The sequence below is a fragment of the Oryza brachyantha genome, chromosome 1, assembly GCF_000231095.2.
Source record: "Oryza brachyantha chromosome 1, ObraRS2, whole genome shotgun sequence".
Classification (NCBI taxonomy): Eukaryota; Viridiplantae; Streptophyta; class Magnoliopsida; order Poales; family Poaceae; genus Oryza; species Oryza brachyantha.
In genome coordinates this window covers 858,151-871,486 of record NC_023163.2, presented here as the reverse complement: position 1 = coordinate 871,486, position 13,336 = coordinate 858,151, and the positions used below count along the sequence as shown (strand labels likewise).

The window sequence follows — 13,336 nt, the reverse complement described above, 5'->3', positions numbered from 1 at the left end:
TTATTTATTAAAATACGGATGAGCGGTAATAGCAAGGGAGTGTGGTGGTGGTAGTCGGCAGCCGGCAGTAGACCGGATGACCGGCCGGATCTCTTTCGGCCTCCACTAACCACGCAATCAACCAAAGCAAAACCACAAACTTTCTCAAAAAGATACATTACATAGCAACACGACCCATCCATAAAAAAAGGCAGCATACGTGTGCATGTTTTGGTTGTAGGAGTCCAAGAGAGATTAATCTGTGCTTTTCGCCCATCCCTCTTTGCTCATACCGGCCGTGTGCATGTGCCCGTCACCACTAACAAATTAAAAGTAGTATGGTGCTAGTTATTAGTATAATCAACAAGCAAATTAGAATGCATAATTACCGGCACCTTTCTTCGCCTGCACTGCACTAAACCAAAGCAACGATCACTGATAATTAGTTTGATAGTGGTAGACTAGTGGCGACCATTATCCAACCCCAATTCGGGTGGGTTCACCTTTTCGATCGAGTTGTAACCTTTCGAGCCATATGTTACTTTTGATTATTTTATATTGTTTCAAATTTAAAAATCTACTTTTAGTTCTCTATTGAAACATCAAAAATTTATAATCTTACAACGGTTTTCAACCAATACTTCCAGCGTCCGTAGTAAACGTATTTTTGCATTTTACATTGTTTATACTTAGAGTTTGATTGTTCGTTTTATTTAAAAAATTATAATTAATATTTTTATTGTTGTTAGATGATAAAACATAAATATTATTATGTATAGCTATTTTTAAAAGCTTTTTTATAAATATAAATATATTAAATAAAACGAACAGTGAAATCTTACCACGGACACAGCACGAAGCATAGCAACAGTAAAGGCCGGAGTATGCAGAAAGACACGTGCAGGTGGGGCCACCCGTTCCATTCCACGTGTCCGAGTTCCCGAAAATACCCCTGCCCATCGTGCAACCTTCCTGACGAATTACCCGGTGGCACCACGCGTAATTAAACGAGAAAACGTTGGCCCTTCATATAGGAACGAGTGGTGCGAGGAGAGGAGCGCAACACAGCACAGGTCCCACGCCGCAACAGATCCGGATGCGCCGTGGGTCCCACCGTCCCCGGCTACGCGCACCCGAGACAGCACGGCCCCATGTCCCTGACGGTGGGACCCACGCACCACGTGTCACAGCCACTTTTTGACGCGTCCTGCCACGTCGGCCGCACCAGTGTGTGCGTGTGGGGGTCCCGATATGAAATGCTACGCGCACCCGGGGGGAAGCGCACACGCCGTTGCGGCCGCCACCGTCGCGCGGCGGTCGGTACTAATAACTAACCCGAGACAGGGAGAGAGATGGGACACGGAGACGGAGACGGAGACGCCTAGTCCAGTGGAGGTGGAGGTGGAGGGTGTCGCCTTCCACTCCCGCCGTTGCGCAGCGGCGGTGCGTGGTCTGGCTTGGATGCGGTGATTGGTTCAGGCGGGTGCCGAGATGGGAGGAAGGGCCGCCGCCGTGGTTGCTGCTGCGCTGTTCGCGGCGGCGGCTGCGGTGGGCGGTGCCGCTGCGTCGTCGGGGGACACGCTCGCCGACCTCGGCGGCGCCGCCGCCAAGGGGATCGACAGCGTGCCAGGTAGGGAACTAGGGCCTTTGAGGGGTTTTTGTTTTTTTACCTGATCGATTGGTACTGTAGAGTGAGCGGAAGGGATCGGATAAGTTGGTCGAGTTCATCCGTTTCAATCCGTTTTCGTACTGATTCGAGCTCTGCTTTTGGTGGATTTTCATTCCACCGTGCTGTTCAGGAGCGGCGCCGGTGCTACGTTTATCCTATCTAGTACAGCAGTTGCGTTTTTATTCATAAATTATTTTTTTCTCGTCGCCGCGGGCACAACCATCAGCGTCGAGTGATCTCATCTCGATTTCGATGGAGATGCACTTCTTCTTTTTTTACGTTCGCGGGAAGAATCAAACCAAAAGGTATCCGGCTATTCCTGCTTCTTCTTCTTTTTCTTTTGCGGGGAATTCCTGCTTTTGTTTTGCTCGATTTCTGGGATAAAGAGAGGGTGTTGTGTTGTTCCGGATGATCCGCCGGTGATTGCTGTTTCATGCGGGCCAGATTGCTTCTCTTTTACTGCGTTTATTATTGGGTAGATCTCCTCTACTGCTTGTTGCTAGTTGATTTTTTAAACCCCGTAGTTTTAGGGGTTCTAATTTTGGTGATTCGTTTCCCATGTAGGGAAAAAAGAAGCACTCCATCTCGTTTGGAACAAGTCAACACTGGTTGGTTTATTGGTGTACTTAGTACTAGTATTTATTAATCGTGTCGGTGCTCTGATCTGCGACTGCTAGGACGATCTATTCGGTCTGCCTGACGTGAAGTAACCACGTTCACACGAAGCATTTCTTTCTTATGGGAGTAGTAGAACTGAATTTTTCTTGTTTCTGTGCAAAGGATGCTCTTTTGTTCACTGGTTCCTACGGAGCAGAATCTAAATATTCGTAATTTATGCTTGGAAATGTGAGGTTCGATGCTTTACTTATCGTACAAGGCTACAACCAAGTGGCAATTCCCATTTGCTTTTAGCCCTGTACAAGCAAGCGGAACTTTTATGGTTGTTGTTGTTGTTAAATATATCAGCGGAACTGTGATGGTTGTTGTCGTTAAATATATCAGCGGAACTTTGATGGTTGTTGTCGTTAAATACTGGACTGGTACTAAAAGGTGGCTGTTCTCCTTTTGTGTGAACTGCTGCTACAACAGAAGTGAATAACTTGGGACCATGGGCGAAGGGGCTTCTGAAAGGGATGCCGGCCTCGGCGGCAGGGCCAGCAGCTATGGGTCCAGTTGCGAAGTATCCGCTGGTTCTGGCAGAGGAGAGGACGCGGCGGCCAGATGTTCTTGATCACCTTAGGATGTATGGAGGAGGGTGGAACATCACTAACAAGCACTATTGGGCGGTATGCATTGCTATCAATACACTAAAAGTCTCAATAGTCTTAATCTCTAGTTTATTAGAGATGTCATGATATGCTAGTAGACAGTTGTTTTATGTTGGTTGTTGGAATAAGATAGTGTAGATCAGTACAGGCTGTATACGAACTACAAATTCAGTCTGGTGCGTAACGAATGCTTTGTTTTGATGAATCTAGATTATCAGAGATAAAACGAAATCACCATTGTGATGGAAAAGCTTGATTTTTCTTTTCCCCTAACAGGAACATTGTATGGTGTAGATGACTTTTATTGGGTCCTCCTTTAGTCGGCTATTCCACTTGACAGCAAGGGTTTGCCCAGATGTCCTAATACAGTAACCAATTACAGGAAAACTTATAGAATTTAGTCTATTAATGGATAGAATTCCTTGTAATTCTTTTATTTGGTCTTAGGTATTTGTGAAATCCACAAATTTTCCATGTCAGAAATCCAGAAATTTGCAGTTTAATTACGATTGAACTGTTTTTTTTCTTTCTTCATTCTGGTTAATGACCATGTTCCACCTATATGTTAACTGAACCAAGTTTGTTTCAGTCTGTTTCATTCACAGGAGTTGCTGGATTTGTTCTTGCTGCTGTGTGGTTTATCTCATTTGGGATTGCTGTAGCTGTACACTGCTTTTGTAAATCAAGAATAGGCAAAGAAAAGGATTCTCATGCAGATATACTGCACCTTGTGTTGCTTGTGGTCTTCACACTTGCCTTAACGTAATGCACTAACTCTCTTATAAATATGTTTTCTATTACACGGCCAGTGTGTATATCTAATATAATTAACTATTGTTTCTAATATCTACCAATGTTACATTTTCTATCAGAGCTGGATCTGTTGTCCTTTTGTATGGGCAGAGTAAATTCGGTAAACAAGCTACGGGCACTGTTGATTTTGTTGTGAACCAATCTGATTTCACTATTCAGACACTAAGGAATGTCACCGATTACTTGTCACTTGCAAAGACAATCAGTGTGGCAGCACTCTATCTTCCTTCAGATGTTCAAGGCCAGATTGACAACTTGAAAGTTGACTTAAATAAAGCAGCTGATACTATATCTGAAAAGACATCAGAAAACTACAGAAGGATCAGAAAAGTTCTCCATAATGTGTATGTTTCAAAACTGCTATGCATTGTTTATATCCCTTATAGTTTTCTTGATCTTGCAAATCACTGACTGAATAATAGCACATGTGACTATAAAGTGTATTTACCTTGGCCGTGTGCATCCTTGCTGGTGCATACTGCAGAGGCTGGGTTCTACCCTTTATCTAAAAAAAAAGTAAAGTTTATTTACCAGTGGGCCTAGACTTTTTCTTCAAAATGACTGCACTGTGCTGAGAAGAAGTGTAATCACAATTAAAAATGGCTATCATGGTGATACATTCTTTTATGTTGGCACATTATTAGTAATGGTATGCATTCAACTGAAAATCTTAAGTCCTATTTTATTACAGGTCTGTTGGCTTGATTTGCGTAGCGGTGTTGATTCCTGCTCTTGCATTCCTGGGATATGGTAAGAAGTCCACTCTGTTAGTCAATTGGGTGGCCTTTTTTTTGTTGGTTTTGTTTTCTCAAGTGTGCTAATAGTCACTATTCAACAACGCTATTCCTCCCATTTGCAGTTCTGGAGCTATATGGACCAAGATGTACAGTTTATGTGTAAGCTTTGTGACCATTTACCAAGTATTGTGTCTATGAGCAGGCATGTAGTGTAGTAATTTTGACAACTTTCTGTTTGAATGTTTCAGATTTGTTACTTTATGCTGGAGTGTAGTGGCAGCTCTCTTCGTTCTTCTAGGGGTTTTTCTGATATTAAACAGGTATTATTATGTTACTGTGGCCTACATATCCTGCAAAATAATTCTAGGAAGGGCTAGAATTCTTTTTTCCGTATTATGCAACCATGAAAGCAAATCGAAATATCTCCTTTTTTTTTCCGAAATAGGAGGCAGACCCCTACTTTCATTAATGAAAAGTATAAGAGCTACAAATATATTTGTAGGACTAAACTATGAAGTGTTTGATTATCAGTTGATGTGTGGCTCATGTTCATATGCTATGAACTCGCCTTGATTGTATTCCTCTCAAAAATTGCTAGCAAATATTTTTTATATGAGGATGCACCCCACTATTTGGTATTAACGGCATTATAATCTCTGCAACAGTGTTGCAAAGGATACTTGTGGAGCAATGGATGAATGGGCACAGCATCCTCAAGCAGAGACAACTCTCAGCAACATTCTTCCATGTGTAGATGAAAGCACAACCAATCAAACCTTGTACCAGAGTAAACATGTTGTGGTAATTCTTGTACGGTTAGTTAATAAAGCTATATCTGCTCTTTCAAATCGAAGACCACATCATAAACATCCTACACAGTTCATGCCTTACCTGTGTTCTCCTTACGATGCAAACCTGACTGATCGGCAGTGCAAGTCTAGGGAGGTCACCTTTGATAATGCAACCACGGTAAGTTTCAGCATTGTTTTGTTACTAATTTCATATTTTGCCAGTTTCAATTAAGTTTTTTTTATATTTGATGATTCTTATTGATCTGGATTATCTGCATTACTTTTCAAATTCTATCTTACTAGATAGGGTTATTTGTGGAAGTTTTATCTGACAACTAAACAATCTCTTCTTTTTCAGGCATGGCTGAACTATACATGCATGGTTCCTGACGCAGACTTGTGCTCTGGCCCCAGAACCATAACTCCGGAGATATACAGCCAGCTTGTGTTAGCTGCCAATGTGAGCTACGCTCTGTACCATTATGCCCCTCTCATGCTCAACCTCCAGGACTGCAAGTTCGTCCGCGACACATTCAACTCCATCGCTTCGCAGTACTGCCCTCCTCTGTGGCGCGACCTCAGCTTGGTCTCAGCAGGCCTGGCTCTCATTGCCTCTGGCTTCGTACTTGGCCTCCTCTTGATGCTTTTTGCGGACCGCCCCCAAAGGGAGGAGGAGTCCGAGCTGCCATCAGGGTCAAGGATCACACCAGTAGACTGCTCTCCATGATAGTAGGTGGATGAGTGTTTACTCCATGCTTGTCCAAACTAGCTCAGTTCTATGGTCATTCAAACTAGTATAGCAATTGCCTGTAATAGTTAGGAAAAGGAAGAAGGCGAAAGCACTGGGGGCAAAGCCCCCATTTTGCAGGGGAGAGCTAGGTGGATGATTCCTTCCTTCCATGACTTATACATGGTATGTTTCAGGGAATAATTGTAAATGCTAATGGCTAACAAAATTTGGGGCAAAGCCCCACTATGATATGAAGAGCAATGTTCTGTATCCTCCATCATTGTTCAGCTGGACATGTTCCATATGTGGCTCATATTTTTGTTTTTTATAGGTATAAGTAAAGCTGCTTATTAACGATTAAAAATAATTTATGATTAAAACTTTCATATACGTGTTTTTAGCTATCTAAAAGCAAAGGCTCTGAATAATAAAGTACAAGGAAAAACTCTAAATTTAAGTTTGAAATTTAAATTTTGGATTATAAGTAGAATTACAAGCCAAAAAAGACGGAGGGCTATGTGGTTACATGCACTTTTGGTGGGGAGTGAAGACTGGAGTACATTGCATTTTCCTTTTTCCTGAATTGTTTCGGATCTTGGGTTCTCTCCGGTCTTCCTGGCTGCTCAATGTCAAAAGTAACTAGTAGTAAATAAATTTTCAGTGGGGAACATTACTTTAGCCTGACACATAATCATTCCATTTGTGACTATCTTGCTCCTGCCCTTTCTTTAGGATACAGATAGCAAATCTATAGAAAGGTTCTCCAGAAAAGCTTATTCAGAAAAGATGAGACAAAAGGAAAAACGCTCCAATTCACTTCAGCTCCAAGCTAAAAAAAACCCTTTACTAGCATTTTCACCGCACCTCTAGCTGTGAAAAAGTATTTACATGATCTGATGAGCACCATGGCTAAGAAGTTTCACTCACGTGTGTTGCAAGATTTCAAGTTTCAGAAGTTGTTGGAATTTTGCATCATTGCATCAGTAAAAAAGATTCAGCAGCTCATAATTTGGATTCTTGCTAGTTGCGTTGGCAGGTTAACCACTTTGGCTTGAAGAACGCACTTGGTTGATGTTTGCTCACTTGCTGGGAAACCATGATGACCCTGTTTATTCTGCTCTAAACTGACATTCATCAACACTACACAGTGCACACTTCCGTGTTAGCAGGTTTGAGAGATTTTGCATGGTTAAAGTTGACTAATTTTTCCCCAAAAAAATCATTAAAGTTCACCATAGCTCGTGAACATCCACTATGACAATGCGATTCTTGTACAGTAATTACAAGCAACCGTTCTGGCTTATGACCATGAATTCATGATTCAGTTACTACTGTGCAGTTGTGCCAATGTGAGATGCAATGTTCTAACTTCAATGTTTCGATCGGCACAAATTTGTTTTCAGGTTGCGATCAATGCCAGTGTGATCTGGAAACAGCTAATTACTCCTGGGGTTAGATAGAACACAAAGGTTTAGGTTGAAGACTGTCAAATCCAAATGGCTCCCGAGAAATCCTCAGCTAATCTCATTGTACTACTTTAAATGATTAACTGCAGGAATCATCAATAAGTTCATCGACGCGGCAGTGGCTCGTCGGAGGTGTCGGCACCTACTGTAAATGATTAAATGGATTGCTCAGAAAGAGCCTTCAGTCTTTGTGGTGGAGTACATGGAATTTCAGGAGTATGACCTACGAGTCATCGTTGACCCTTGTAAAATCAGATAAACTCGATGCTCCACAAGGCTAGCTTGCCAAGCCAATTGCAGCAAAATGACACTGTACATTGACCTCAAGTAACAAACAAAACTAAAAGAATATGAGATCTTCAGATATACTCTCTCCTTTTCAAAATATAACCACATTTTAGATCCTTACATAGTCTTCGAGATGTTAATCTGATTAGCAATATTTATAAAAATATGTTATCTTAAGTATAAAGAGTTATATATTATGATAGTTTGTTTAGTGATAAAACTAGTAACATCATTCTTAAGTTCTTGATCTTTTTGATTTTTTTAATTAATAGAAAATTTTTAAAATGTTTGACTTAACACTATTTTAAAAACAATTATATATTGAAATAGATAGAGAAGTGCTAATAATGCAGGGTTTGACCTGCATCCATCCATCATGGGGCCTCAAGCCTCTTCCTTTGGAGACATTCGTGGGTTTGATTGGATTGAATCCCTGTCCAGATGTTCAGATCATGTGGCAGACAGACACCAGTGTGACTGCTGCAGTGCATTCTGATCTGATCTCTCATTGCTTCTTCTCCGATCCATGCAAATGCAAGAGAAGAACAATCGATCGATGCAATCCTTCGCAGGCCAGCTGCTGGATGGATGAATGGATCATCCAGCAAGCTGTGTACGTACGTAGTCATCATGTATATGCATGTGAATACATATAGGATGTAATGTATTTTGGCGTTCGCTTCCATATACCGTATGTCTCCCATTACCAGCACAAGCCTGATATTGCTACTGTCGATACAGAACACTGCATCGGTGTCGAAATATAGTCATTTCTAAGTTATTTAGTAGGAGATAAATTGAGAAGGAAATACTACGTTGTCTTTTAATAAATAATGAAATCGATGGAGTGAGAGGGTGGGTGAGGATAAAGTATGAATAATTTTGAAAGTTAAGTGATAGAACTGATTATATTTTGATAAAAAATTAAATTATAGAATTTTTTATATTTATATCTACCTCCTGCATTATGATGCGTATGCACTGTTAGCCCATGACGTCTGACGCATGCCTGAAATCTGCAGTGCAGGCTTACGTTTTTCATCTGTATTTTCTTGTGCCAGGATGATCTTTCACTCCATTTCGGGATATAGGATGGTATACACTGCCGTTCCTTAAATCTGCAATGCTGCTAATCATAATCAGGGACTGACAATAGCAAAGTAATTCAGAGTCGTAACTGCAACTGTGCAGTACCTGAAGCAGGAGCAGATCCAGCGTGGGTGCTGAGAGACTCAAGCCCCCCTACCCGCGGGATCCCCGTAGAAAATACGAAGAATGAATGAAAGAAAAATAGAGAAAATATGAATAGTAGGGGGCTAAAGGAGGAAGAAAGCAATTAGCCCCCTAATTTGATAATTTGGATCCGCCCCTGCCCTCAAGCCTGAAGATTTAAACAGGAAGTGAATAATTCTGCATAGGTCTGTCTCAAAGAATGGACACTAAATGCAACTTGTACAGCCTTTTTTGCTGTGCACATCACCCAAAATCTTGTGCTTTTGAAAGAAATACTGATGCTAGTACATGATGAGGTTGCAGCGTAATGATAAGCCTGCAGGCTTAAAAGGGAGCACCTAATCTTCAGGCTTCGATCAAAGGAGGCTGACTAACCATACTTTACTGCAATATATACTGCTATTCATCATGTTGTGCATGTCGGTGTGTGTAGCTCAACAGCAATACAGCCATACGCATGCAAAGTACTCAAGGAAGAAGAAGAGGAAAAAAAGGCCGGGAATCAAATATAGGGCTTCACTGGCTTCAGTCTGAACTGCGCTCACACCAGTGACACCACGGCTGTGTTACTTTTTCACTAAAGACGAATGGCTATTTTTATAGATATTTCAAGGAAGAAGAAGAGAGAAAAATTGTAAAATAGGTTAGTATGATTTTTAAAGTAACTTTTTTATAGAAAATTTTTGCAAAAAATATACCGTTAAATAGTTTACGAAGCGTGCGCGCGAAAAATAAGAAAATCTCGGGTTAGTAGTCTGGTAACAGAAGGCGGTCATAGTTATATACAAAATACAACTGCATCTGTAAACAAAAAAAAGTCAAAGAGTTGTATATTGGATTCAAATATATATAGATCACATATAAAAATTATATATGTAATCCAAACCTTACAAAAATAGAAGTTAAGTTGTATATAAAATCCAAACTTATATAAATAGAATGTAAGAGTTATATATGATACGTAGAAAAAAAAAGGTAAGAGTTGTATATATAATCTATAGAAATAAAATTTTAAAGGTATATATTAAAACTAACTCAACGTGAATTATCTAGCTCCACGTAAAATTACGTGGAGCAATCCCTTCGGTTTGTAGGAAATAAAAATTCAAAGAAAAACAGTGGCAAAGTTTAGCTCCAAACTGCCTCTATGAATTAGAATAGTATGCGTTAACTATGCAAGACAAATTTTTTTTCGAAATTCGTGGCACTGGCACATCAAAGGTTTGGCTTGTCAGCGGTAGCTTCAGACAAAATTTAGTTAGACTACCTAGCTACTGTGTGGTCCTCTCCTTGTATCAAAAGATAGTTCTGTTCTGTCTTAAATCAGATCCCATCACAAATTTATTTTATTTTGCCAAAGTGAAGTTTAAGCAAAAACAGGTGCAACAAATTCACACCACCCTTTAAAAATCCACACATGCTTTAACACACTTTGTTTATAGGAAGTTAGGAACACATTCCTTGTTCTGACAAATTTCAGAACTTGGGGAACAGATGCAAAGGTCATTACTATATATTGGTGTTCAACAGGTGTGTTTGTTGTGAATTAAGAGAATTAGGACAATATAGGTCAACAGAAACAGATCATTCACACCTAAACAACTGGGTTTTCATCTGCATGATTCCTGATGGAAGCACTTGAGATGTGAGACAGATCGCTTGGTATTGGGGTTCACCAACCCAACTCTAACCAAAGTACCAAACAGACCTGTGCTGTGAACTATACTTGTTTAGAAATAGGTCTCTTTTAGGCCTACTTTTTGGATCATCTCCATTGACCAAACTAAGTTTAGAAATGAATATGGTTTGGCACATTTCAGACAAAATTCTAAGAGAGTAGGTGGTGGACATGACAAGCCTTGATAATTTTTTTTAAGCTTTCAAAAGGAGTTAGTATTTTGGTCCAATATCCAGTGCTCAAACGCTAGAGCTCTACAAGATACAAGATTAGCTTCATATAACAAGCACATTGAGCAACAGAAGACAACATCATTTCACCCAAGAGAACAAGAAGAAAAGACAATAGAAGATAGGCATTGCCAAAACAATCATTCAAGATTGTGAAGACCTGAAATCGAATTGTCAATTCAAATACCTGCTGAAGTGGTCATCAAATTAACTTTCCTCGTCTGCTTGGTGTCAAGTTGCTGTACATTGATTCTCTCAAGTAGAGAAAAGGCATGAAGATTATCTCTGTGACATAAAAAAGGTGGAAATGCAAAAGGGTTTTAGGTCAAATCTTTAATATGCAAAATGGTGACCTAAGCTGTGGCTTTGAAGTGAAATGAATCAACGCTTGCCATTGTTGGACCAGCCTCAACTAGAGCATAAAGACAACGTCTAAGTATATCATCTGTTTTCTTTAACAAATAATATTGCTTTATCAAGTAAATGTTCATTATCGCAGGGAACGGTAACTAAATGAAGCAACTCTTGACTTACATAATACTGTAAATATATTTTTACCCGCAACGTCTAAATGAAGTTTAGACAACGTCTTTGTCTAAACTTTCTGCAAATATATTTTTATCCGCATATTGTAAATGTAAACGTGCATTATCGAAGGGAACAGCAACTAGATTTTAGGGTTTAAGCATAACTCCATACTGGATTCTGATCATTTGGTTAGGGCTGATAAGGTGAAGCCACATGAACGGAGCAATGAACATAATTTGTGGATAAAACTTTTGTATCCATATTGTTGTGGTCTGAAATTTAACGGCGAAAAAAAGATAATGACTAAAAAAACTCCAAAACTAACTTTGATATTAATATTTAAATTTTAGCTATGACTAATTAAGTTACTCACTCCGGTCCAAAATAATTTTATCTTTCACTCATCATGTACATATCGATAAAAACTTAAAAACTAAAATATCCTCCACTAATCAAATTCTAATAAGATTATTTATTCTCTACTTTATCTATTAACGATGCATGTATTCTTGCTTTCAAAAACTATAATACAAAATTACTCAAAATAAATTTATTTTAGGACAAACAAAAATAACTACAAATAAGTTTATTTTGGGACGACGGCAAGCAGATCATGAACGTGAGGCAAAGCATTACCACTCTGCCTGTGCAAGCTTGAGTTTTCATTGGGCAATCAACTAATTCTTCTCGGTAATTAAGGAAAACCTGTAAATTAATTGCTTAATAAAAATATCCAGTATAGTTAGAACACTAAGAAAAATAAGTGCATGAGAGAGAATTTCGCGGGAAGGAATGGGCGTCGTGGCTAGAGGCGGCCGTAGTTTTCGCGGGAAACGTGTGCAAGCCGTTAGCCTACTGCCGCCTACTTCTTCTTCTTCGTAGGGTGAGGAGATGGGATGGGAGGGGCAGCCACGTAATTTTGGCAGGCTGCTCTTGCAGTTAGTGGTGGGCCACCCACCTCCACACATACAAGGAATCCGTATTCCCCTCGAGCTTTGCGTTCTTGCAAGTACGCAGAATCTTTCCTCAGCCTAATCATCCTCATGCTACTACTAACTACTCCCTCCCTAACAAAAAAAACCTATTTTCCGGTTTTTATATCGAGCATTTGATCATCTATTTTATTTAAAATTTTAAAAAAAATTAGTCACACATAAAATATTATTTATGTTTTATCATCTAATAAAAATAAAATTATTAATCGTAATTTTTTTAAATAAGACAAAGAGTTAAACATTGTATCTAACTGCTGAAAAGTTAATTTGTTTTGAGACATAGGGAGTAGCGATAGTTTACGTCTCAGCCGTCTGATCCTGATGATTATGCGGGGTCACTTTTTATTTATTTGGACACGAAAATTTTTATGCTTGGATGGATTATCAAGTTTTAGCTGAACATTTTCAGCTCACTGGAGTACCTGCACATGTTGAATGTCTCACAGATGACAAGAGAAACTTCTGATCAGCATGTGTGCGTAATAAGGGCATGTAACGTTGACTTTTATCGGTTTAAGATAAGATAACATCTGTTCTAGAACACCAGAACGGTTTACTGGAACTGACAGCGGCATTATTGCATCATTATTACCACGACATGTACTCGTAGTACTAATGACTTTTACTACTAGTACAACATGTGTGCAATGTTGCAAGGCAGCCCTCTGGAAAATCTGAAGTCGATTTGTCATTAGTGGCGTTGGTGTTTTTTTTTCCCCTCTATACTCCTTGATATTCCTAGCTGAAAGCAGTCATAGTAAAAGTCAGTACATCCATTCCGATTTGTAAGCACCACCATGTAGAAAAGAGATGAGAGAAAATAATAAAAGGCAAGACCTTTACCACAAAGCTCCAGAAAATTTAGAGCCTTTGGAAAGTGAGAGGGAATCAGAGGCTATTCCAAAGAAAGAAACATGCAAAAGAGCAGTAT

At 39.6% G+C, this 13,336-nt stretch overlaps 1 protein-coding gene across 5 annotated transcripts; it reads left to right on the top strand.

Annotated features, from left to right (window-relative positions):
* Positions 1-1,279: 1,279 nt before the first annotated feature.
* Positions 1,280-6,291, top strand: LOC102722913. 5 transcript variants are annotated; one of them, XM_040529528.1, is made up of 11 exons: positions 1,536-1,609; positions 1,779-1,953; positions 2,213-2,256; positions 2,738-2,934; positions 3,506-3,678; positions 3,789-4,073; positions 4,421-4,479; positions 4,589-4,625; positions 4,715-4,786; positions 5,132-5,435; positions 5,616-6,291. In XM_040529528.1, the coding sequence occupies exons 2-11, from the start codon at positions 1,901-1,903 to the stop codon at positions 5,982-5,984; spliced, it is 1,593 nt and encodes a 530-aa protein (XP_040385462.1). In that variant the 5' UTR covers positions 1,536-1,609; positions 1,779-1,900; the 3' UTR covers positions 5,985-6,291. The 5 variants fall into 5 exon arrangements, with proteins under 5 accessions (XP_040385464.1, XP_040385456.1, XP_040385462.1 ...); XM_040529530.1 differs by lacking the exons at positions 1,779-1,953; positions 2,213-2,256 and having other exon boundaries at positions 1,280-1,609; positions 5,132-5,267; positions 5,397-5,435; XM_006645384.3 differs by lacking the exon at positions 1,536-1,609 and having other exon boundaries at positions 1,619-1,953.
* Positions 6,292-13,336: the final 7,045 nt, after the last annotated feature.

Bases quoted from the DNA above. Each gene is read 5' to 3' on its own strand.
- LOC102722913 (XM_040529522.1), top strand. From the start codon at position 1,471: ATGGGAGGAAGGGCCGCCGCCGTGGTTGCTGCTGCGCTGTTCGCGGCG. The intron at 4,480-4,588 runs GTAAGAAGTCCA...TCCCATTTGCAG, and splicing joins TCTTGCATTCCTGGGATATG to TTCTGGAGCTATATGGACCA. The intron at 5,436-5,615 runs GTAAGTTTCAGC...CTTCTTTTTCAG, and splicing joins CCTTTGATAATGCAACCACG to GCATGGCTGAACTATACATG.